At 43.3% G+C, this 26,834-nt stretch overlaps 1 protein-coding gene across 1 annotated transcript in view; it reads right to left on the reverse strand.

Annotated features, from left to right (window-relative positions):
• The window catches only part of LOC127569768 (kazal-type serine protease inhibitor domain-containing protein 1-like), a 66,914-nt gene that overhangs the window by 10,521 nt on the left and 29,559 nt on the right, over window positions 1–26,834 (reverse strand). The window contains exons 2-3 of the mRNA XM_052014639.1: window positions 6,084–6,244; window positions 3,865–4,012 (exon numbers count right to left, since the gene is read on the reverse strand). Coding sequence (XP_051870599.1) covers window positions 3,865–4,012; window positions 6,084–6,244 — 309 coding nt within the window. The remainder of the gene's footprint in view (window positions 1–3,864; window positions 4,013–6,083; window positions 6,245–26,834) is intronic.

The following is a 26,834-nucleotide window of genomic DNA, read 5'->3' on the forward strand; positions in this document are numbered from 1 at the left end:
CGCGATGATCGACATTGGGACATCTGCCAACACCTTCCTCAGAGCCGCTTATGAATTTGCCAGCACCACTAATAGATTCAACTGCTGGATTTGCGTGCAAACCCCAGCACATGCTGATGAAGCTCTGCCTCTTACGGGGATCCCACTAGATGACTTTCAGGTGAACTGTTTACGTAGACTTTTCGCTGCTGTGGGTTTTGGCATATCTGTTTGGGGGGGCCTGAATGGCAGTCCCCCACCACTCCCCTCACCATTACATAACATCTCTTCCAGCGATCCCCAATGGGGTGGGTGTTTCAGGAACTGGTATTTCCCACCCTACAATTTGACCTCCACCCGAGTCCCGACTCTCAGGGTCAATCCACAGCCGGCGAGCAGACCTAAGGAATGCTGGTGCAGGCTCCCAAATGAACACAGTTCCACCCTTTCAGTCGATCAGAGCGACTGCGAGTGAGACTGGTATCTGGGTGCCCCAGTGGCCACTGCCGATGGTGCCGCTAAGCTGGGGCTCCCTGGACTTTGAATGGGACCCACTGGATTTGCGGCCACCGTGCCTACCCGTGGCTCCCCGCGAGCTGGTACGGCTGCTGCTTTCCAGCATTTGTGGTGCCCTACATCCACGCCCCAGATGACGTTGGAGAGCACCTGGCATACAGCAGCCACCGGGACAAGAGGGCCATCACAGAGGCGGAGAGGTTTTGGATGATATCCTTTCCCACATATGGCACTGCGTGATTGTCCCGTGAGGTCATCCAGATGACCAGCATGCTTGAGATGCTGGACAACGAAACAGCAGTGACACTGCAACACACCGAAGATGCCCTGACGTGGACGGCGGCAGAGCTGGCAGCCGTCAGGATGGTCGCCCTGCAGAATCGAATGGCTCTGGATTACCTACTCGCTGCCAATGGTGGTACCTGTGCAGTGATTACTCAGAGTACTGCACACTTATCCCTGATGAGTCAAGGAACATCACCCACTTGGCTGCTCACATTCGGGACTCGGTGGCTAAAATTCAAAAAGCGAGGGACCAACTCTTCCAGCATGACACCTTATGAGGAAACTGATGGCTGTTTGGGTCTCTGGAGGGATGGTGGGCAACTGTCATCCACTGGGTGACTGCTCTCATTCTTGTTGTTATTGCTTTCTGTATATTATGCTGTGCTTGCCAGATTATCAAGAGCATGTCTGCCTTTCATTAATACTGTATACTGACATATAGTTTTAGGCTTAGAAATAGTTATTGCCATGATTGGCATGGTGTGACTTCCGAGGGGTGGATTGTATTGTGGAGGATCGGAAGACACACCACTGCCATCAAGGTTTGGCCCCACCCCACCCGTCAGCACACACTTGACCTTTGGCTCCTTTAAGTATCTTTGTACTTGGCCTTGGGCCATTGGCCTTTGTAACCGATTAGTCCTTGCTGGCACCCGGCCATTGGCCTTTGTAAATTACCTAGGCTGGAACTCCCAGCCCTCCAGCACTATAAAGAGTGCCACATGTGCTAGCCTCTCCCTCTTTTGTCTTCAAGGGACCACCCTGCTTCACTTCAGGCTGAGGACTGTGGGACAGCGCTGGAGAAATCAGTGGTGAGGTGTGCACTGTTAAAGGGTTGGAGCGTTTTAGTTAGTGTCCCTAGTAGCATAGAGCCGTGCCTGCACTGAGGCAAGGGGTGGTGGGTATCGTAGTGTTTTTCCTTGATTGTGTGCCCCAGTCTGTCGTGTGTGTGTGTGTGTGTGTATTTTACCCCATTGCGATTTTCCCACACTCACTATAAACCGTGCGCGTGTGTGTTATTCCCATTACCATTTTCCCCCCTCGTCTTCTGTAAATAAAATAATAAAATATTTACTGCCAGACTGTGTTCAGAGTCCTTGCCTTCTGAGACCCCGAATCTGTTTCACAACAGGAGGGGTAGCCCTGTTGAGAGAAAGGGAGTAGAGAGTGAGGATCAGAAGGGTCAGAAAATCAAGCCATATCAGTTTGGGTGGAGCTAGTGAACAGCAGGGGACCTAAACAAGTTGTATCGACTCCATTAAACAGTAGTAGTAGGAGAGAATGCAATGTAAATCAAGAAATTAAGAGGTGCATGTCACAAGAGTAATACAATAATAATGGAGGATTTTAATCTACATATAGACTGGGCAAACCAAATGACCAGCAACAGTGTGGGGGATGAATTCATGGAGAGTATAAGAGTATCATCAGTGGAGACGGGAGAGGTTCCAGAAGATGGAGGGTTGTGGATGTTATTCCCTTATTCAAGAAGAGGAGTAGGGATAGCCCAGGATATTATAGACCAGTGAGTCTTACTTCAGTAAGTTGATGGAGAAGATCCTGAGAGGCAGGATTTATGAACATCTGGAGAGGTATAATATGGTTAGGAATAGTCAGCATGGCTTTGTCAAGGGCAGGTCCTGCCTTATGAGCCCGACGGAATTTTTTAAGGATGTGACTAAACAGATCGATGAAGGGAGAACGGTAGACGTATATATGGATTTCAGCAAGGCATTTGATAAGGTACCCCATGCAAGGCTTATTGAGAAAGTAAGGAGACATGGGATCCAAGGGGACATTGGTTTGTGGATCCTGAACTGGCTGGCCCGCAGAAGGCAAAGAGTGGTTGTTGACGGGTCATATTCTGCATGGAGGTCGGTGACCAGTGGTGTACCTCAGGGATCTGTTCTGGGACCCTTACTCTTTGTGATTTTTATAAACAACCTGGTTGAGGAAGTGGAGGGATGGGTTAGTAAGTTTGTGGATGATGCAAAGGTTGGAGGTGTTGTGGATAGTATGAAGGGCTGTCGGAGGTTACAGCGGGACATAGATAAGATGCAAAACTGGGCTGAGAAGTGGCAGATGCAGTTCAACCCAGATAAGTGTGAAGTGGTTCATTTTGGTAGGTCAAATATGATGGCAGAGTATAGTATTAACGGTAGGACTCTTGGTGGTGTGGAGGATCAGAGGGATCTTGGGGTCAAAGCAGCCGCACAAGTTGACTCTGTGGTTAAGAAGGCATATGGTTTATTGTCCTTCATCAATCATGGAATTGAATTTAGGAGCCGAGAGGTAATGTTGCAGCTATATCGGCCCCTGGTCAGACCCCATTTTGAGTACTGTGCTCAGTTCTGTTTGCCTCACTACAGGAAGGATGTGGAAGCCATAGAAAGGGTGCAGGGGAGATTTACAAGGATGCTGCCAGGATTGAGGAGCATGCCTTATGAAAACAGGTTGTAGGAACTTGGCCTTTTCTCCTTGGAGCGACGGAGGATGAGAGGTGACCTGATAGAGGTGTATAAGATGATGAGAGGTATTGATCATGTGGATAGTCAGAGGCTTTTTCCCAGGGCTGAAATGGTTGCCAACAGAGGACCTAGGTTTAAGGTGCTGGGGAGTAGGTATAGAGGAGATGTCAGGGGTAAGTTTTTTACTCAAAGATTGGTGAGTGCGTGGAATGGGCTGCCAGCAATGGTGGTGGAGGCTGATACAATAGGGTCTTTTAAGATCCTTTTGGATAGGTACATGGAGCTGAGAAAAATAAAGGGCTAGGGTAAGCCTAGTAATTTCTAAGGTAGGGACATGTTCGGCACAGCTTTGTGGGCCAAAGTGCCTGAATTGTGCTGTAGGTTTTCTATGTTTCTATGTTCTATGTTTCTTTGTTTTCTAGATCAGGATGTTGAGGAACTGAAAGGGAACTGGTTATTTTAGATCTGTACTTTTCTAATATTTTATGATATAGGATGGAATAATGTTGACAAAAAAAGTAGGGATAATGGGATATTTTATCCAGAATGTTCGCAGTTTTAGTGACAGGTTAAACCTCATTGTTAGATCAAACAGGATTCTGTTCCTTCATCTTACCGGGATCATTGACGCTCAAACTTGCAGATGCAAGAGATTCACCATACTTGTTCCATGTGTAACAGGTATAGGTTCCCTCATCAGACTTCTTCAAGCCCTGGATCTGCAACCATCCTGTGATACCATGGCGCTCTGGGCCTCCTCGAGCCTGTGGAATTTAATAAAACAGCAGTGTGACACCTGTTGTTCTGCATGTGCTGATTCCTCCCAGCATTCCTCCTGCTGAAAGACAAAGATGAGATGGCGCTATAGAAGGTGCAGAGGAGATTCACCAGGATGTTGCTTGGGATGGAGCTTTTTTCTTACGAGGAGGGACTGGAGAAGCTAGGTCTATTTTCCCTGGAGTGGAGGAGGTTAAGAGGGGACATGACTGAGGTATATAATGTGTAGACTGCAACAAACTTCTCCTTATACTGGAGGTAGATAAAACTAGAGAACATAGGTTTAGGGTGAGGGGGAAGAGATTTAGAGGGGAACTTCTTCAACGAGAGAGTAGTGAGTACCTGGAATGCACTGTCTGAGAGAGTGGTGGAAACCGAGTCACTGACTGCATTTAAAGTGTCTAGATAAGCACTTGAATCGCCTTAAGAATAGAAGGCTATGGGCCAAGTGCTGAAAGATGGGATTAATGTGGATTGGTGCCCACTGGTCAGTGTGGTGAGCTGAATGGCCTGTTTCCATGCTGTCTGACTCTATGGGCTCTTCTCTTTGCTTTGCCTCCGGCCTTTATAGATTTAACCAGTTTGAATGCAAACTTCAGCATTATTGCTCCATGTGTTACTCTGTGACCTTCCTACAGGCTATGTATCATTTCATGTGACGGAATCATAGCTACAGAATATTGAAGGCATTAGCTGCCTCATAGCATTAAGAGTGACACAACGTGGAGCTTGCTTGTAAATCCAAAAACTCTGTGTTACTCCAACTTGAGCTTCTTGTGCATCTCCCACTGTTTTCATCCCAAATTCTGGAATGCCCTTTGGAAACGTTTTGCCTCCCTCTTCTGTATGATGCTTCTTAAAACATATTTCTTTGGTCCCCCATCCTAATGGTTCTTTGACTCTATCACTTTTTCATCTGATTACCTGTGAAATGCCTTGTAAAGTTCACAATATTAAAGGCACAATATAGTTACAAATTGTTGCTGCTGTTTCATTTTACTTTGGGTTAGTGTTGTCCCATCTATATTAGCGGACCAGGAGTTCAAGTTCTATCCTACCGACTTAAACACATAATGCAGGCTACCACTCTAAATGCAGCAAAGAGAGAATGCTGAAATTAACGCAGGCATTGTCTTCCCAGTGAAAGTTTAGACCAAGGCCTTTCCAGCATATGCAGTCCTTTAGACCAAGGTCTTTTCAATTCTCTTAGTTGGATGTAAGGGGTCTTATGGGAGCACTTGAAGAAGAACAGGGAATGTCCTTCAGCCTCCTGACCAACACTTACCCCTCAACTGGCATCATCAGAATAGATTATCCTATTTTTTGCAAATAGGATTTTGTAACATTAAGCACATAGAGAAAGAACCCCCTCTCCACAGTTCACTCATCTTCCTTGAGACCTTCTTTATTAATCCATCACATTATCCATCTAAACCAGATACCTAGTTTAGACAGCAAACCTCAGTACCTCTGAGGGTACAGCACAGGTTTAACACAATGATACTGTAAATCAAAGGATTAACTTTGAGAACAGAAGATTATATCATGAAGCAGATTGCATGAATCAGATTTGTATTCTCTTGAGTTTAGAAGGCTGAGGAGTGTCAGGAAATTTAAAATTTTGAGTAGATTGACTATAATTGGAAAGAAACAATTTCCTTTTGCAAGAACATGTAGAACAGGAATAATTAAACCAAGGACTTCAGAAATAAAATCAAGCAACACCTTTTAATCCCAACATTGGTGGGAATACTGAATATCCCTTCCCAAAAGGCTGCAAATGTCAGGGGTCAATTGAACACTTCAGAACTCAGTGATAATTATTTGTTAAGTGTATCAAGAGCTGGAGAAAGGTGGATAAATGGAGTTGAGGTGCAGATTGATCAGTTGAAAAGCTATCACAAATCCACCTTTCTGCATTTCAAGAACTATAATCATTTGAAATCAATTTTGAAACATAGATTAGAAATTAATTTAAATATATTCATTTTATTCTTCCTGCAGAAATATACAGTATAACAAAGCTCCCTTCCCATTTTGCAGCAGCAGAGCCTTCACCTGAACAGAGATATGTACGTCATCTCCAGGCAGGAAGTCTTCATTCCCTTTCTTCCTCCATTCCACCAGAGCCATTGGATATGCTGACACCTCACAGCTGAAGATGACATCATTGCCTGCAATCTCATGTGTGTCACGAGGGGGGGTGGCAATCCACGGAGCTGCGAGTAACAGATGCAACAGTCTTTTACACTTCCTGAAATAGATTCCACCCCACCCATCCTGACCCCCAGTCCACATCCAGGTGTCACTCTTGACTCAGCTGTTAGATTTCTTGTCTCTGTTCCAGAATTTAATGAGATATAGCCTCAATATTTGCACATTAGAAGTGTTGCCTTTTGGATGAAGCCTCTTAGTTAAGTGATCCCCTAAAAAGACTTGAAAATAAACAAGTCCTTCATCAATCGGGGAATTGAATTTAGGAGTCGAGAGGTATTGTTGCGGCTATATAGGTCCCTGGTCGGACCCCACTTGGAATATTGTGCTCAGTTCTGGTCGCCTCACTACAGGAAAGATGTGGAAGCCATAGTGAGGGTGCAGAGGAGATTTACAAGGATGCTGCCTGGAATGCGGAGCATGCCTTATGAAAGCAGGCTGAGGGAACTCGGCCTTTTCTCCTTGGAGAGACAGAGGATGAGGGGGGACCTGATCGAGGTGTATAAGATGATGAGAGGTATTGATCGGGTAGATAGTCAGAGGCTTTTCCCCAGGGCTGAAATGGTGGCCACAAGAGGACATAGGTTTAAGGTGCTGGGGAGTAGATATAGAGGAGATGTCAGGGGTAAGTTTTTTTACTCAGAGAGTGGTGAGTGCGTGGAATGGGCTGCCAGAAATGGTGGTGGAGGCTGATACGATAGGGTTTTTCAAGAGTTAGGTAGGTATATGGAGCTGAATAAAATAGAGGGCTATGGGTAAGCCTAGTAATTTCTAGGTAGGGACATGTTCGGTACAGCTTTGTGGGCCAAAGGGCCTGAATTGTGCTGTAGTTTTTCTATGTTGCTATGTTTTTATGTTTCTAAGTGTTTTCCCTTCGGTTTCCTGGCCAATATTAAGCAACAGCTAAAATAAATGACTTTATTGGTGTTTGTGTGACTTTGCTGTGCATAGGTTGACTGCCACATCTGCTCACATAAAAACTGTGAATACACTTCAGAAGGTCTAGGGAAAACCCTGCTGATGTGGAATCTGCTGTATAATTACAAATCATTCATTGCCATCAGAATTCCATTGTTATATTGCTCACATTCCTCAGACCTTTCCCTGGAGAACGGTGTGAAAGTATTTACAAACTGAATAACAGCCTAACAAGCTGTAATATGAACACACCTTCCACCTTCCACAGATGGAGTGGTGAGACTTGTAGTGTGGGATGGTTTTATAAGCCCTTACAAATCATGAATTGATGGGATGGGGCAGTGAGGGGCACTCACAGTAACCCGAAGCAAGGATCCTGCTGATGTCAACTCAAGAAATAGTTGTCAGATCTCCACTTGCAGGAACCGTCGGAATGTTGTTACGTACAGTAACACAGAATTTACAGCCACTCAGCCTACCAGATCCAGGCTGATGTTAATGCTCTACTCTAGCCTCCAACCATAATACTTTATATCCAACCCTATTCGCAAATCCCCTTTCTGTTATATCGATCTATTTTCCTAGGTTCCAGTTCCAGAATTCCCAATTATTCCTCATTGAAGCAAGTGTCATGGATGCATGACCCTCTGGGTAGAGTTTTCCCCTGAATCTTGAATTGGGTTTATTAGTAACTTTCATGTTATCATTGGACACAATTTTGGATTTTCCCTCAAGTGGAATCTTCTTCCTATGTCTATTTTGTCATAATTTTAAAGACCATTATCAAATCACTCTTCACATCTTTTCTAATGCTATAAATACCAGCCTATTCAACTTTTCCCTGTCATTTCTGGCTTCATCTTCATAAATCTTCTTTGCACATTCTCCTCTGCCTCTACAATATGGTTGAACTTGGATTCTGTATGGTTAACATAACTTCCCTGCTTTTTAATTCTCTTTTTCCTGAAATCAACCTCTGTGTAATACTTGCATTATCACAGAATCGTAGAGTGGTTACAGTACTAAGAGAAAGCCATTTGGCCTATTGTGTCTGTCCCAGGTCTCCACCAAAGCAACTCACTAGCTTCACATCAGGGCCCCTCCTCCGAGGCCTTGCAAATTTTTCTTCACCATATTTTTCCATTTATATCTTGAAGGCCAGAATGGAAGTGGCCTCCATCACTTTTGCAGACAGTGCATGCCAGATTCCACTACATGCCGCATAAAATCTCTTCAACTTTATTCTATACCTCTGATCACTTGTCCTCCACTCCTCCACCAATGGGAAGAGCTTCACATCCAGACCCCTCATCATTTTACATAGTTCTATCTACCCCCAGCCTTCTCTTCTCCAAAGGAAACAGTCCCAGCCTTTCCAATTTATCCTTGTAACTGTAGTACCACAAACCATTCTTGTAAATCTTTTCTGGACCCTCTCTAATGCTGTTGCCTTGCCCTGTAATGTGGAACATAATTTTACATTTGAGGCTAGACCAGTGTTTTAGAAAGTTTCAATCTCACTTCCCTGTTTTTATACTCTATGCATCTATTAATAAAAGCCCAGAAATGTATATGTCTTATCAACTGCTTTCTCAACTTACCCTGTCCCTTTCAATGACGTGTCCCATACCCCCAGATCCATCTGCTTTTCTGTCCCTTTCAGAACAGTATTTTTTTACTTCCCTCCTCTTTAAACCTCATCTACCATACATCTGCCCATTTCACCAGCTTGTTTATATCTTGCTGCAATTTATCATTATCCTCTTTGCAGCTCTCAATTGCCAAGTTTTCTGTCAGCTGAAAATTTAATAAAATTGATGGTGTAGTGGACAGTGAAGGGGGTTTACAAGGGTACCTAGACCAACTTGAGAAGTGGACCAGAGAATGGCAGATGGAATTTAACTCAGACAAGTGCATGGCGTTGCACGTTAATAAGTTAAACCAGGGCAGGACTTGCACCATAAATGGTAGGGCTCTGGAAAGTACTGTGGAACAGAGGAACCTCAGAGTACAGGTACATAGTTCTCTGAAAGTAAAGACACAGATAGACAGGATAGTGAAGAAGGCGTATGGCAAGCTTGCCTTCATCAGTCAGGGCACTGAGTACAAGAGTTGGGATGTCATGTTATAGCTGTACAAGACATTGGTGAGACTGCACTTGGAATACTGTGTGTAGTTCTGGTCACCTGGGTATAAGAAAGATGTCATTAAGCTGGAAAGGGAGCAGAAAAGATTTATGACGATGTTACTGGTTTCTTGGAGCGTAGGAGGCTGAGTGGTGACCTTAGAGGTTTATAAAATCATGAGGGGCATAGATAAGGCGACTACTCACAATTTTTTTCCAAGGGTAGGGGAGTCTAAAACTAGAGGGCATAGGTTTAAGGTGAGAGGAGAAAGATTTAAAAGGAATCTGAGGGGCAAATTTTTCACAGAGGGTGGTGGGTATATGGAACAAGCTGCCAGAGAAAGTAGGAGAGGCGGGTTCAATTACAATGTTTAGAAGATATTTGGACAGGTACATGGATCAGAAAGATTTAGAGGGATATGGACCAAATGCAGGCAAATGGGACTGGCTTGGATAGGGAATTTGGTCGTCATGGACAAGTTGGGCTGAAGGGCCTATTTCTGTGCTATATAACTCTATGACTCCATGACTCTAGAAACTGTGGGTTGCAGCCCCAGATTTAAGCCATTCATATAGATAAAAAAAACAACAGGCCTAACACCAATCCTGGAGAACTCTGCTATTCACTTACCTCCTGCCTGAAAAACAACCAATCATTATTACCATCTGTTGCCTGTATTAAACTAAATTTGTATCTATGTTATCAATGGCCTTTTTAGGCCACTTCCTTCAACTTGCTGGTAGGCCTATTACATAGGTCCTTATCAAAAGCCTTCTGGAAGTCCTTCTACATCATGTCGACTATATTATCCTCATCAACTCTATCCATTATTTCATCAAAAAAATTCTACCAAATTAGTTAAACACGTTTGCCCTTAACAAGTCCATGCTGACTTTCTTAATTATTCTATTTTCCTCCAGGTGACTATTATTTGCAGCTTTTTTAACTTGTATTGCTACTTTTAATAATTTCTCTGTGTGTAGCCCAAGATTCCTTTGCTCTTCTACATTATTTAAACTTTCTGTACTTTCTAACTGGAGTTCAAATTGTTTATTAAATGAGTGTTCTAATCACTGATCCCTGAAGAATACTACTTCCCATCTTCTGCAGGACTAAGTAACTATCTTTAATCTTTACCTTTTGTTCCCTTTTCATAGCTAGTCTGATATTCATCTCCAAACCTCAAGCACACTAACATTAGTCAGGAAGTTCTTGAAAAAATCCAAGTTCACATGCACTGGATTAGCCTTTTTTGTTCTATCTGTTCCACCTTCAAAGAATCTGGTGGGATTGGCTAATCAGACTTCCATCTTTGACATCAATGTTACATTCTCTATTTTAATTTCATATTTTTCTGTGAAATTTGAAACCAAAGGTATCTATCTTTCCTACCATACTGTTAAGCTAATTGGTCTACAATCACCTTTTTCTAACATTTCAAGATCATATTTGTTGTTTGCCAATCCTCTGGCACAACTCTGTTCTCAAATGATTTTATAAATATATTGTAATATCTTAGTTATCACTTTCTTTAACATATGCAGGTATAATCAATCTGCATCAAAGGTTTTAACCTCAGCAAATTTAACTAATTTAGCAATTGTCTTCCTACTTGCTCTCTTAACTTTCAATATCTTTTTTGATCTCTTATTCTAATTTCACATTCACTCTTCTGGAAAATATGGAGTCAAGATAATTATTCAGCATTTCTGCTATTTGGCTCTCATTACCTGTGTATTTGATTTTTCCATTCCTTAATAGCTCCTTGTCCAATCTGATTGTCCTTATGTAACTTACGTATGTGAATGTAGAATCCTATCTCTTATCTTATTTGGTAATTTCATTTTGTAGTTCCACTTTGCTTTCCTAGTGGTGTTTTTGCTTCTTTGCTCACCTCTTCATATTTCTCTTTACCATTTCTCTTCACTATAAATATTTTACTTTAGTTTTATTGCCCTCTTTATTCTCTTTATTTTCCACAGAATTTCATTATTCTCTGGTCTCTTGATTTTAGCAGAACTTATTTCTCCCAAATTCTCTGATTCAAAAGTGGGATAGTCATCAGGACAAATCACTGTAATGTTGCCCCTCAGATCATGTTCTTTGTTAACCTGTAAAATTTGCATATCACTTGGTGATGACAGATGTAGCACATGAAGGGAAATGTGCCAAAGGAAGAACGTTGAATCAGACTGAGGCACATAAACTCACTGTAAGATCATGTTACTTCACTGCAACTGATTTTATGCTTATCCATTATACCAGATCATATGGCCATGCATTACAATAAACTGAATCACCAGAATGTAGAACAGTTCTTTGGGTCATTTGTTATAATAGGCAATGGGAATTCCATTTAAGTGTTCTCTACACTGGATTCATGGCAATAGACAGTACACCCATTCTTTATCATAGATCGTGTGGTATAACAGACACAGAGTACAGTGGAGCAATGGTGCAGCTAGTAGAGCTGCTGCCTCACAGCTCCAGTGACCCAGGTCCAATCCTGACCTTGGGGGCTGTCTGTGTAGAGTTTGCACGTTCTCCCTGTGACCATGTCAGTTTCCCTAAAGATCAAATGGCCATCCATTGCCACAGATTGTATATACAACTATCATAATAGACCGTGAGGATATCTATTGTAATAGATGGTATGAAAATTTATAATTTTAGATCATATAACTATCAATTGTCACAGATCAAACTATCATCCATTCCAATGGGTTATAGGACCATCCCTTGTAATTGATTATATAGTCATGGGTTAAAATATCATGGGGGCTTCCATTTCAATAAATCACAGAGCTGTCCTTTTTCTAGGTAGTAGGACCAAACCTTGTAATAGATCATTGACCGATCCATTGTATTGCATTATAAGGCCATGCTTTTCAATACATTGTAAAGTCATCCTTTGCCACAGATTACAGAAGCATCAAATGCAATTATGTAGCAATTGGTTTTGATGAACCAAAGGTAATTCTATTGCAAGAGATAAAAGGGATGTCTGTTGCAATAAACCGTAGACATCCATTGTGTTAGATCATTGGATTATCAATGGATCATAGGCCGATTCTTTATATTAGTTTGCACTGTTATTAATTGCAGCAAATTACATGATCATCTGTGGTATTAAATCATAAGGCCATAGTACTTAAAACAATGCATCAGTGGTTTCAAAAGATTAGAGACCTGTTGCAATTGATCATAGTCCCATTCATTATGAGAGATTACAGGAAAACCTGTTGTATTGAATCCATTATAATAGATCACAGTGACATCTGCTATGTTAATTATAGGGTCATCCATTGTAATAGGCCGTCAGATAAGACAGTGAGACCTTAGGGCCATTGTCTGTAACAGATCCAATGGTCTCCATTGTATTAGAACACCACAAACTCTGTCCTTAGTCACCAGCTCCTTGCTTCTTCCTGGCAACAATGTGAACGTGAACTATACTATTGTCAACTTTGGTGGAATCTTTGATTCTGAGTTGAAGTTCAGACCACATATCCATGCCACCACCAAGACCAACTATTTTCATTCCCAATCACTCTGCCTCATTGACTGCTGAAACCCTCATCCATGTCTTCTTGACCTGATTTATTCCTGGGTAAACTGCTTTGTTCAATTCTCCATAAAACTGAAGTAATACAAAACTCTGCTGCCATGTTCTAACTTTAACTTCACCCATCATCTCTGTGCTTCCTGCCCTAGTTCTTAGTTAAGTATCATTTTGAAATTTTTTTATTTCCTACTCTTGGTTTCAAAGACCTCCATTATCTCTCCAGTCCCTGTCTCTGCAATCTCCCCCAGCCCAATAGCAGCTGCACCATCCTGCCTCATCATCCTCCTCTCCAGCACAAAGCAGCGTATTTATTCTTGGCATCTGAAAACCACATGACAGTGGCAGATCAATAAAATTCAAGAATGAATTGGAGACCAGAATTAGAGAGAGAATCAGAATCAGATTTATTATCAATGACTTATATGACATGACATTTGTTGTTTTGTGGCAGCAAGACAATGCAAAGAAGTAAAATTACTATAAATTACAAAAATAAATAAATAGTACAAAAAAAAGAATAACAAGGTAGTGTTCATGGATTCATGGACCGTTCAGAAACCTGATGGTGGAGGGGAAGAAGCTGTTTCTGAATTGTTGACTGTGGGCCTTCAGGCTCCTGTACTTCCCCCCCCCCCCCAATGGCAGTAACGAGAAGAGGGCATGGTGAGGGTCCTAAGTGATGGATGCGATCTTCTTGAGCCATCGCCTCTTGAAGATGTCCTTGATGGTGAGAAGGTTGTGCCCATGATGTATCACCTTGGGATGTGAACCAGGAGGAACAATGACACAGCTAGTAGAGCTGCTGCCTCATAGCTCCAGAGACTTGAGTTTAATCCTGACCTTGGGTGCTGCCTGTGTGGAGTTTGCACATTCTCCCTGTGACCATATGGATTTTCCCTGGGTGCTCTGGTTTCTTCCCACATCCCAAAGATGTGTGAGTTGGTAAGTTAATCAGCCATTGTAAGTTTCCCCTAGTGTGTAGGTGAATGGTAGAATCTGGGGGGTGTTGACGGAATGTGGAGAGAATCGGGTTAATGTACAATTAGTGTAAATGGGTGGTTGATGGTCAGTGTGGATCCACTGAGCTGAAGGGCCTGTTTCTGTGCTGTATCTCTCAATGACAATGGTTTTATGAGGAGCTAGAGTTTTTACATGGCTCTGCATTATTTTTTTTATTGATAATACTCCAATAAAATGTCTTGGGACGTGTAAGTCATTAAACAAATACATACTTTTTCAGGCCATCTGTTGTAATAGACCACGAGAGAGTCCACCATGACAGCTACCATTGTAATAGTTTGTAGGGCCATCCATTTTGGCCTTTGGTTGCAACATATCATTAGCACATCCACTGCAATAGATTCATCCATTGTAGTAGCTTATTAAGTTATCTGCTGTATTAGTCACAAGACTGTAGATCATAATTGGAGACACAGAAGACTGCAGATGCTGGAATCTGGAGCAAAAACAGCAAACTGCTGGAGGAACTCTGGGTCAAGTGAGGGAAAGGAATTGCCAATGTTTCGAGTCTCGACCTTGTATCTGTACACAAGGGACCTATTCATCATAATAACACATAAGGTGAGCTTTTGTTATAGGTTGCAATGCTGCATAGTCATCCATTGGAATGGAATGTAAGAGCATGTGTTGTAATTGATTACTGGGGGTCCTTTGCATTAGATAACAGGGACATTCATTGTATTGGATTCCAAATGCTTCTATTCTTTTATACCATTGGAACATCAATATTCTGAGATTGTAATAGATCCATTATAATAGATCTCATTACTCACCATTGCAATAGATCATGGCATTATTCATTATATTAGACTGTAGAGCTGTCCAACAAATTAATCACAGGACAATTCATTGTGATAGATTGCAGGACTGTTGGGTGTAATAGATTACAGAACTATCTATCTGAGCTGATCAGAAAGTCACCTGTTGTAATTGATCATAGGGCCATCATTGTAATAGAACTATCCATCATAACACAAGTTACTCATGGTAATGGATTATTGGCTATCCCTGGATTAAATTGTACAGGCATCGATTACAATAGAACATACACGCTCTGCAGTAATAGATCATATGGCCCTAATGCTGCAGTTGATCACAAGACTGTGTTACATATATTTTGTTGTCTCAAACTTTTGCTGTTCTTTGGAAAAGTAATTGAGATGAAATATTGGTCTGAATAATAACCAGACAAGGGTGGGTTAGGGTTGGGTTAAATGTTAAAATTGAAAATATCAAGCCGAACCCCAATGTGCCATTTGTAGATTTTGTGAGGAGGTGGGAGCATGGGGGCAGGGATAAAGGTAGGAAGTCACCCTGAATCCAGGAAAGAGACTGGCCATTTAAATATCTGTCAAGGAATCGTGTTGTGAGTTCTATAACTTATGATTTTCCTTTGACATCATTCCCACCCAGAAGGCAGCCTGCAGTAGGAGTGTGGATATGTGAACTGTCTGATCCCCAACCTTGGAGGTCCAGCCCTCCACCCTGTATGGACCTCCACAGTCTTAACATTCAATGGTAATTCCTTCACAAGAACCTCCTACATCAACATCCGGGGGCCACTACTGACCAGAAACACAGCTGGACCAGCATATAAAAACATGTTTATGAAAGCTGGGCATCCTGTCACCCCAAAGCCTCTTCACAATCTATAAGACTTCAGGTGTGTGATGGAATACACTCCACTTGCCTGGATAGGTTCAACACCAACAATTCTCATGAAACTTGAGACCATCCAGGACAAAGTAACCTACTTGATCAGCACCTCATCCACTACCATAAGCATTCATTTCATCTACAGTGGTTGCAGCGTGGACCAACTACAAAACACATTGCAGATACTCGCCCAAGCTATTCTGACAGCACCTGCCTAACCCATGATCACTACCACCAATAAGATGAGAGCAACAAGTGCACAAGAATACCACTACTTGCAGGTTCCTTTCCAATCTGCATAATATTCTGATTTGGAAATATACTTGTGGCCCTTCATTGTCACTGAACTTAAATCCAGGAACTCACAAACCAACAGCAATTTTGGAGTATCTTCACCAGAAGGACTGGAATGGTTCCAGAAGGTGGCTCGCTACCTCATTCTCAAGGACAATAGGGATGGGCTAGTGATTCCCAAATCATCAAAGATACAAAAATAATTGTGAATTATATGGGCCTTGTGCATAGCAGAGAGAATTCATCAGAGGAGGCCTCATCAGGAGCACAAGTTGATAGAGTGGTACAGAAGGTGTATGGCATGCTTGTCGTTATTAGTCAAGCCACTGATTTCAGGAGTCAGAAAGTTACGTTGCAGCTTTATAAAATTCTGGTTAGGCTTCATCTGAAGTATTGCATTCAATTCTGGTTGCTCCATTATAGGAAGGATGTGGAAGCTTTGGAGAGAGTGCAGAAGAGGTTTACCAGTATACTGCCTGGATTAGTGGGCATGTGCTATCAGGAGATGCTGGACAAACTTGGACTGTTTTATCTCGAGCAGCAAAGGCTGAGTGGAGACCTGAAGGAAGCTTATTAGATTTTTAAAAAAATTTTATTTACAGCGTGGTAACCGGCCCTTCCGGCCCAACGAGTCCGTGCCGCCCGTTTTAAACCCATATTAACCTACCCGTATGTCTTTAGGATGTGGGAGGAAACCGGAACACCTGGAGGAAACCAACGCAGACACGGGAGAATGTACAGACTCCTTACAGGCAGCGACGGGAATCAAACCCCGATCGCTGGCGCTGTAATAATGTCGCGCTAACAGCTACGCTACTGTGCCCAGCAGGTATCTTTTTCCCACGGTTGAAATGTCTAATACTCTAGGCCATACATTTAAGGTGAGAGGGGGTAAATTCAAAGAAGGTGTGCAGGGCATGTTTTTACACAGAGAATGGTGGGTGCCTGGAATGCACTGCCAGGGGTGGTGGTGGAGGCAAAAATGATAGTGTTGTTTAAGAGCCTCTTAGGTAGGCACATGAATGTGCAGAGAATGGAGGGATATGGACTATGTGCAGGCAGGAGGGATTAGTGTAAATAGACATCATTAGCTTCATTAGTTCAGTACAGTATCGTGAGCTGAAGGGCCTGCTCCTGTGCTATACTGTCCTATGTTCTATAACCAGGCCTTCAGTCCACCACAACCATGCCAACCTTTTTGCCCATTTACACTAATCCCAACTGCCTATATTAAGTCTGTATCCTTCTTTGCCTTGCTATTTAACTGCCTGTCTAAATGTTTCTGAACCTGTTTGTATCGGATTTCACCACCTCCCCTGGCAATGAGTTCCAGATATCAACCACTCTTTGTGTAAAAAGCTTGCCCTGAAGATGCCCTTTAAATCTCCTTCCTCTCACCTTAAACCTGTGCCCTCTTGTTTTTGATACCCCTACCATGAGAAAAATATTCTATCTACCCTATCAATGACTCTCATAATCTTATATACCTCTAATCGGGCCACCCATTCAGCCTCCTTCGCTCTGGGGTAAACAAGCCCAGCCTATCCAACCTCTCCCCATAACTTAAGTCCTCCACTCCAGGCAACATCCTGGTGGATCTCCTCTGCACTGTCTCCAGCACAACCATATCCTTCCTATAGTGTGGCAACCAGAACTACGCACAATACTCCAAGTGCAGCCTTACCAGTGTTTTGTAAAGTTGCAGCATTCTATGCCCTGGCCAATGAAGACAAGCATGCCAAGTGCTTTCTTCACCACTCTATCCACCCATGTTGTCATTTTCAGGGAACTATGGACTTGGACCCCAAGGTCCCTCTGTTCATCAACATTCCTTCGTATCCTAATATTTACTTACATGTTGTTCCCCTACTTGACTTCCCAAAATGCATCAACTCTTATGTTTTCTTTATCCTTTGCAAGTAAGTGCCTCAAAGGCATAAACCAGTTTAGTAGTGGTACATCACAAGCAGAGAGTATTCCATGAGTGAACAATGCCCCAGGTTTGTCTGCTACTTACATGTGCAATTTATAACAGACTACATTTTGTAAGTAATACCACATATCCCTCAGTTTATTTAGGATAATCTCAGTTCACATAGAGATGGAACCATGTTTGACAGTCTTCTGCTTTCTCAGCCCTGGACAATAGAGATATTTTATTACATTCCACACCACCTTCCTACATACAAACATACAAATGTAGGAGGTATGATTATTGGTGGTTTTGTTGATAGCAAGGAGGGTGGTCATGTTTTAGGATGACATTGAGCAGTTGGTAAAATGGGAAGGGCAATGACAGATGGAATTTAATCCTAAGTGTGAGGTGATGCATTTTGTGAGGTCTAATAAGGCTAACATATACACAATGAATGATAGAGCCCGAGGGAGTATTGAGGAACAGAGGGACCTTGGTGTACATGCCCAAGGAACCCTGAAGGTGGCTACACAAGTAGATAAGGATGGTGAAGGAGGCATACAGAATACTTGGCTTCATTTGTCAGGGCAGACAATATAAGAACAAGGAGGTCTGGTATAATTTTATAAAACATTGGCCATAGGGAGTAGCGTGACAGTTCTGTCACCACACTATGGGAGGGATGTGAATGCACAGGAGAGGTGCAGAAGAGATTCAGCAGGATATTGTCTGGGGTGGAATGTTTCAGTTATTGGTAAATTGGTCTATTATTGTCACATGTACCAAGGTACAGAGAAAAACTTGTCTTGCATACTGTCCATACAGATCAATTCATTACAACAGTACATTTAGGTAGTACAAGGTAAAACAATAACAGAATGCAGAATAAAGTATGACAGTACGGAGAAAGTACAGTGGAGGTAGACAGTAAGGTTCAAGGTCACAATGAGGTAGATTGTGAGGTCAAGAGTCCACCATATCATATCACATCATATCATATCATGGGAACCATTCAATAGTCTTATAATAGTGGGACAGAAGCTGTCCTTGAGCCTGGTGGTACATGCTTTCAGGCTTTTGTATCTTCTGCCCAATGGGGGGGGAGGGGGGGGGGAGAAGACAGAATGTCTGTGATGGGTGGGGTCTTTGTTTTATGTTAGCTTCTTTACCGAGGCAGTGGGAAGTAGACATGGCAGGGAGGTTGGTTTCCATGACGTGCTGAGCTGTGTCCGCAACTGTAAAGTATCTTGCGGTCATAGGCAGAGCAGTTGCCATACCAAGCCGTGATACATCCAGATAGGATGCTTTCTATGGTGCATTGGTAAAAATTGATGAGGGTCAAAGGGGACATGTCAAATTTCTTTAGCCTCCTGAGGAAGAAGAGGCGCTGGTGTGCTTTCTTGGCCATGGTGTCAACATGGTTAGACCAGAACAGGCTATTGGTGATGTTCACTCCTAGGAACTTGAAACTCTCAACCCTCTTGACCTCAGCACCATTGATGTAGACAACAGCATGTGCATTGCTCCCCTTCCTGAAGTCAATGACCAGCTATTTTGTTTTGCTGACATTAAGGGAAGGTTGTTGTCATGACACCATGTTCTCTATCTCCTTCCTGTACTCTGACTCATCATTATTTAAGATATGGCCCACTGTGGTGGCATCATCTGCAAACTTGTAGATGGAGTTAGAGCAGAGTCTGGCCACGCAGTCATAAGTGTATAGGGAGTGGAATAGGGGGCTGCGGATGCAGCCTTGTGGGACACCAGTGTTGAAAATAATCACACTGGAGGTGTTGCTGCCTATCATTACTAATTGCAGTCATTTGGTCAGGAAGTCAAGGATCCAGTTGCAAAGGGAGGTGTTGATTCCCAGGTTTAGGAGGTTGGAGATGAGTTGCTTGGAATTATTGTATTGAAGGCAGAGTTGTAGTCAATAAACAATGGTCTAACACGGATGTCTTTACTGGCCATATGCTCCAGAGATGAGTGTAGGGACAGGGAGATGGCATTGGCCGTAGACCTGTTTTGGTGGTAGGCAAGTTGCAGTGGGTCGAGGTTGTCTAGGAGGCTGGAGTTAATTGTCTAGGAGGCTGGAGTGAAGCACTTCATGATGGTGGATGTCGGAGACACTGGACAGTAGTCATTAAGGCATGTTACCTTGTTTTTCTTCAGTACTGGGATGATAGCGGTCTTCTTAATGCAGTAGGAAACCTCACATTGAAAGCAGGGAGGGGTTAAAAGTGTCTGCAAATGCCCCCGCCAACTGATCTGAACAAGGATCTCAGGACACAGTCAGGGACAGCATCCGAGCCAGTTGCTATCCGTGGGTTCACTTTCCGGAAGACTAATCTTATGTCAGCAATAGTGTCTGTGGGTTCAGGTACATTGGAGGCTGTCGGGATGGGTGATGATATTCCAATCCCCTTCTGTTGAAAATATGCATAGAATGCATTGTTCAAAGGGAAGGGATGCACTGTTGTCAACGATACTGCACGACTTCATCTTGTAGCCCGTTATAGCATGTAAACCCTACCACAATAGATGGCCGGTCTGAGACTCGATTTTGGACTGGTATTGTCTCTTGGCATCTCTGATAGCTTTACAGAGGTCGTATCTCAATTTCTTGTAAAGGTCAGGGTCACCTGATTTGAATCCTGGACTTCAATTTGGTGTAGATCTCCTGGTTCATCCATGGTTTCTGGTTTGGGAACACCAGGATTGTCCTCTTTGGTACACAGTCCTCAACACACTTGCATCGTGACGGTGGTGACATGCTCACCTAGGCTAAGTGCTGAGACTTTGAACATGGACCAGTCTACTGTCTCAAAGCAGTTGTGTAGGAGCTCATCTGTTTCCTCAGACCAGACAGTATGACTTTCTGTACTGGATCCTCACATTTCAGTTATGAGGAGAGACTGGATAGGCTGGGTTTGTTTTCCTTTGAGTGGAGGAGGCATCTGATTGAATGTACAAAATTAGGAGAGACTTAGAGAAGGTGCATAGCAAGAAATGTTTCTCCATAGCAGAGGTATATAAAAGCAAAGTGCATGGATTTAAAACAAAGGATAGCAGATTTAGAGGTGTTGTGAGGAAGAATTTTTCACCCAGATGATGTCTGGAATCTTGAACACACTGCCTGAGTGGATGGCAGTGGCTGAGACTCCACAACATTTCAGGACTTGCCTATAACCTGTGCTTCTAGACATTCCAGCTAAGAGAAACATCCTCCCAACATTGAACCTGACAAACCCTATCAGAATTTTGTAAGTTTCAATTAGATCACCTTTCTTTCTTTTAAACTTTAGTGAATACAAAGCTGGTCACCCTAATTTGTCTCCCTAAGAATTTCAGAAGACTTTGCAGAAGACTGAGCTATTGTAGAATCAGTTTGGTAAATCTTCACTGCACTCCTTCTATGGAAGTACATCCTTTGTTAGCTTAGGAGACCAAAACTGTGCACAATACTCCAGGTGTGGTCTCATCAGGATCCTCTATAATTGTAAGCTACACATCCTTGCTCCTGTTCTCAAATCTTTTATCCATGAACACTAACATACCATTTACCTTCTTAACTCCTTGCGACATCTGCATGTTTGTTTTTATTTACTGCCCAGATGTCTGAGCTCCCCCTGCAGCACTTTGATCGACCTCTGCTTGTTCTGTGATGATTGGTTCTGCAGACACTGCAACTGAGCCGGCTCCCATTTCCCTGCAATGACTTCTGTGCTGCTGTGTGTCTCAGCATTCAGTAATCGGGAGATGGTTGTCGGGTGAAGTCATGGGAAAGGCCGGAGAAGGGCCTCCTCGTTCTCTTTGGCACAGAGCTGCCAATGCATCAAATACTTCAGCATGTAGGCCCAGGGCTCCACTACTCAAGCAATTACGAGACCTCTGAAGCAGAACTTGCATGGCTTACCATCCAGTGATCTGGCTTTTGGGCTCCTCTCCCCTTACCTTGGCTAAGACCCACATAGAGATTTCCCCTTTAAGCTTCTCACTGTTGCGCAGTCTGTCCCATTGCCTAAATGGGGAGTTGTGACTGTGGGATCAAGTGATGGAGTGTTTTTCTCTACTTCTGCTCTGGCCTGGGCATTTGGGAGTTCAAGGCTACCTGAAAGGAGTAAGCCATGAGGTACGCTTCTGATAAGGAGAGGCACATGTATGAGAGATTGTGGAATGATAGGGCAAGGGGTGTGCAAGAAGAGGGAATAGAGGGAGCATCCCATCACCTTCTCTCCACTCTGCTGCTCCCATGGTCTCTGTAGTCTTGCCCAACGCCACCTTTGCCCCTCTGCTGTTGCTGGTGACACTTGTTGCTAGGAGAAGGATCAGTAGCACGATGCAATGTGTTGTGAGATGTACTTGTCATGGTCAAATAGTCAGAAGTGCATGCAGTCCATGGGTTACGGTTGTCATTGTTGGTGTTGTGGTCAGTGTGAAGGTTTGCAATGAAATACTTGAATATTCAGGAAAGTGGTAGTGGATAAAGATTACAGTTAGTTGAGTGTTGGAGGTGTGGTGTAGGCAGCTGCCTGTGAATGTCACGGTTTTGGTGACTGGACTTGTTGATGTATTCATGGACATGTGGGATTGTTAAATCTTTCTCAGCACAGCAACCAGGTTCAGGGACATTACTGTCCCTTTGAACCTGCACTAATTCTCTCTTCGTCTCCAGCTCCTCCACTAACATCTCCAGTGAGGAACCAGAGACTCAGGGTGTCACTCAAACATCTGGTCTGACATTGTGGCAGCAAGCTCTGCCAAAGCTACACAATAATATCCATGGCCAGTTACATGGTGCTGGGGCTCCTGAAATTATTCCCCATTACTGTACACTAACACACAAAACTGCAGTTACATCATCACACACAGCACACACAAATTTCAGGTGCAAACAATGTGGGATAAATGAATCTGATCCCTTATAGCTCATGGAATCCTGAATTGTGTATGAATTTAGCCCTGCTGGAAGATGTGCAGTAAAGTAGTCTTTCTTCCTCTCTTTAATGTCTAACTGTAATGTCTGATAAAATATGCCCTATCTGGAAACCAGAATTTTTTTCATGCATTGCTTGCTTCGGTGTCCTGGAGGATAGTCACAAAATGCAAATCACCACCATTGCATCATTAACATTGACAAGCAATGGTAGTGGAACTAGTTTTACTGCCTGGTATAGGGGGAATATTGCTTACAAATGTATTTAAAATGCAGATTTATTGAACACACGTAAGTATAAACAAAGACCTGCCAAGTGTGAGTCATTAAGAGTGATAGTCACTCAGTGTGGTTCGGATATGTGACCTATTTTACTACACGTCAGTCTGAGACATGGCTCAGCTCCATATGTTTAAGTGGATTTGCAATTTATCTTCCTGCTACTGTCGCTCCTAATATTTTGGAAGCAACATTTCAGGATGTGAGGCACTGATCAGTGTGTCTGTTACCCTTGATGTGAAGACTATGAATCAGAGATTTACTCAGGGCTGTTTATGCTGGAATCTTCACGGCTCTTTAATAAATGCCACCTATTATGGTTGGAAATAGACAACGGAGGATTGTTGATCTGCATGCAACCACAGACAATGCATCCTTCAAGTCTGTTAAAGTCATGAGCTTCTGCAAGGAGCCGAAACCAAACCCCTCATGGGGTGAGACACCAGAAACTTGCAGATGTTATATTCTGGAGCAACAAACAAACTATCGGAGGAACTCAGCAGACTGATAGAACATAGAACAGTACAGCACAGGAACAGGCTCTTTCGCCTATGATGCCTGCACTGACCAAACGCCAAATTAAACTAATTCCTGCTGCCTGCACATGATCCATATCCTTCCATTCCCTGCATATTCAGAGTAAGAATCAGAATCAGATTTATTGTCACTGACTTAAATGATGTGAAATCTGTTGTTTTGCAACAGCAGGACAATGCAAAGACATAAAATTTCTATAAATTACAAAAATAAATAAATAGTGCAAAAAGAAGGAATAACAAGGTAGTGTTCATGGGTTCACGGACCGTTCAGAAATCTGTTGGCTGAGGGGAAGAAGCTGTTCCTGAAACATTAAGTGTAGGTCTTCAGGCTCTTGTACCTCCTCCCTGATAGTAGTAACGAGAAGAGAGCATGTCCTGGATGGTGAGGGTCCTTAGTGATAGATACAGCCTTCTTGAGGCACCACCCCCTGAAGATGTCCTCAATAGTGGGAATGGTTATGTCCGTGATGGTGTTGGCTGAGTCCACAACCTTCTGTAGCCTTTTGTGATCCTGTGCATTGGAGCCTCCATACCAGGCTGTGATGCAACAAGTCAGAATGCTCTCCATCCTACATCTATAGAAATTTGCAAGAGTTTATGATGACACACTGAATCTCCTCAAACTCCTAACGAGGTAGAGTCGCTGGCATGTCTTCTTTGCGATTGCATCAAAGTCGAGTTTATTGTCATATGCACAAGAAAATGTATGCACAGGTGCAATGAAAAACTTACTTGCAGCAGCATCACAGGCACATAGCATCATATAAGCAGTATTCACAAGAAAAACATAAATTAAACATAAATTATACACAATTTTGCAAGAAAAAAAACAATTAGAACAATAAAAAATACAATGTCCATTTTGCTGTAAAGTGATCAAAGTGGTCATAGTGTTGCTAAACTGTAGTGATTAAGGTTTTGCTGGTTGGTTCAAGAACCGAATGGTTTAAGGGAAGTAGCTCCTCTTGAACATGGTGGTATGGGAGTTCAGGCTTCTGTACCTCCTGCCTGATGGTGGCTGCAAAAAGGTAGCATGGCCTGGGGATCTTTGATGATGGATGTTGTCTTCTTGAGGCAGCGCCTCCCGTAGGTACTACCAATGGTGGGGGGGGAGAGGGGGGTAATGTGCCCCTCATGTATTGGACAGAATGTGTTGGGTCCAGTGCAGATCCTCTGAGATGTTAATGCCCAGGAACTTGAAGCTGCTCACCCTTTCCACGACTGACCCTTCAATGAGGACTGGTGTGTGTTCTCCCAGCTTCCCCTTCCTGAAATCCACAGTCAATTCCTTGGTCTTGCTGACAATGAGTATGAGGTTGTTGTTGCGACACCACTCATCCAGCTGATCTATCTCACTCCTGTACGCCTTCTCATCACCATCTGAGACTCTACCAACAATAGTGGTGTCATTGGCGAACTTATAGATGGCGTTTGAGCTGTGCTTAGCCACACAGTCATGAGTGTAGAGAGGGTAGAGCAGTGTCCAAAGTTCTGAATCCTCTCCAAAGCCTCCACATCCCTCCTGTAATGGGGCAACCAGAACTGTTACACAGGGGTTCAACCTGAAACATTGACTATACCTTTGCCTCCACAGATGCTGCAGTTTGTTTGTTGCTCCACACACAGGGCTAACTTAATTTTGGATTATTTTGCAAAATGGATGACAACAATTTGGCAAATTACATTTCCACTGCCACAGTGCCCTAAAATACATTGGATTGAGGTATAATACAATGTTGTTCCATAGATAATGAGCCATGTCTCTCTCCATGCTGGTAACTCTTTGCAGCATCTTTTAAAGCTCACCCCAATGCTGGAATCAAAAGTCAGAAAGAATATCCAACTGAGAACCACAATCCTGTGATACAAAGACAGAGACACAAGAAATCCTGCAGATGCTGAAATCTGGAACAACACACACAAAAAATGCTGGAGGAACTCAGCAGGTCAGGCAGCATCTATGGAGAGAAATAAACAGTCGACGTTTCAGGTCAAAACTCCTCATCAGGACTGGAAAGGAAGAGGGCAGAAGCCAGAATAAGAAGGTCGGGGGAGGGGGAAGGAGCACACACAGGCAGCTGATAGGTGAGTTCAGGTGAGAGGGGTAAGAGAGGTGGGTGGGGGAAGCTGAGAAGTGATAGGTAGAAGAGGCAAAGGGCTGGAGGAGAAGGAATCTGGTAGGAGAGGGCATTCGCACCATGGAATGAAGGGAAGGAGGTGGAGAATTGATGGGCAGGTCATGAGGGTGGGGAAAGGGAAAGAGAAAGGGGAAGGAGGCCATAGGAATGAGGGAAGACAAAGGAGGGGCAGGGGGAAAGGAGGGAGAGAAAAAGGGGAGAGAAGAGGGGAGGGGTTATCAGAAGATAGAGAAATCAACGTTGAAGCCATCAGGTTGGAGACTACCAAGGCAGAATATGAGGTATTGTTCCTCCAAACTGCACCTGGCCTCAACATGGCAGTAGAGGAGACCATGGATAGATGTGTCAGTATGGGAGTGGGATGTTGTGATGGTTATTCACTTTCCAGATGCCAAAAAGGCTGATTGTTAAACTCAGCTTTTTAGCACAGCAACATGACCTGTCCAAGGATAAAGAAGTGGTTTCTAATTAAGCTAAAATTCCCTTTTGCAAAAGCAGCAGAAATTGTCCAAGGCTCAAGATTGTTGGAGGTGGCAGAAGTTGCAGAGAATGATGTGTTGGACGCGAAGGCTCATGGGGTGGTAGCTGAGGACAAGGGGAACCCTGTCCATGTTATGTTGGGTGGGTTGGGGTGAGGGCAGATGTGCAGGAAGTGGAGGAGATGTGAACGAGGGCAGCGTTGATGGCGCTGGAAGGGAAACCCCATTTCCGAAAAAAGAGGACATCTCAGATGTCCTGGAATGGAAATCTGAGCAGCAGAAGCAGAGGAACTGGGAGAAGGGGATGGCATCCTTGCAAGTGACCGAGTGGGAAGAGGTGTAGTCAAGGTAACACTGGGAGTTAGTGGGTTTGTAAAAGATGTCTGTGGTTAATCTGTCTTCAGAGATGGAGACAGAGAAACCCAGATAGGGGAAAGAGATGTCAGAGATGGACCAAGTAAATTTGAGGGCAGGGTGGAAGTTGGAGGCAAAGTTGATGAAATTCACATGCTTAGCATGGGTGCATGAAACAGCACCAATGCAGTCATCAATGCAGCGGAGAAAGAGTTGGGGAGCATTACTGGCACAGGCTTGGAACATGGACTATTCCACATAGCCGACGAAAAGGGTTGAGGGTGAGTACCAGTTCAACAAGACGGAGGAGGGTGGCGGTGGAGGGGAACTGGTTTGGTCTGTTGTTGAGAAAAAAGCGGAGAGCCTTAAGGCCTTC

This window comes from Pristis pectinata, chromosome 4 (assembly GCF_009764475.1).
Source record: "Pristis pectinata isolate sPriPec2 chromosome 4, sPriPec2.1.pri, whole genome shotgun sequence".
NCBI lineage: Eukaryota > Metazoa > Chordata > Chondrichthyes > Rhinopristiformes > Pristidae > Pristis > Pristis pectinata.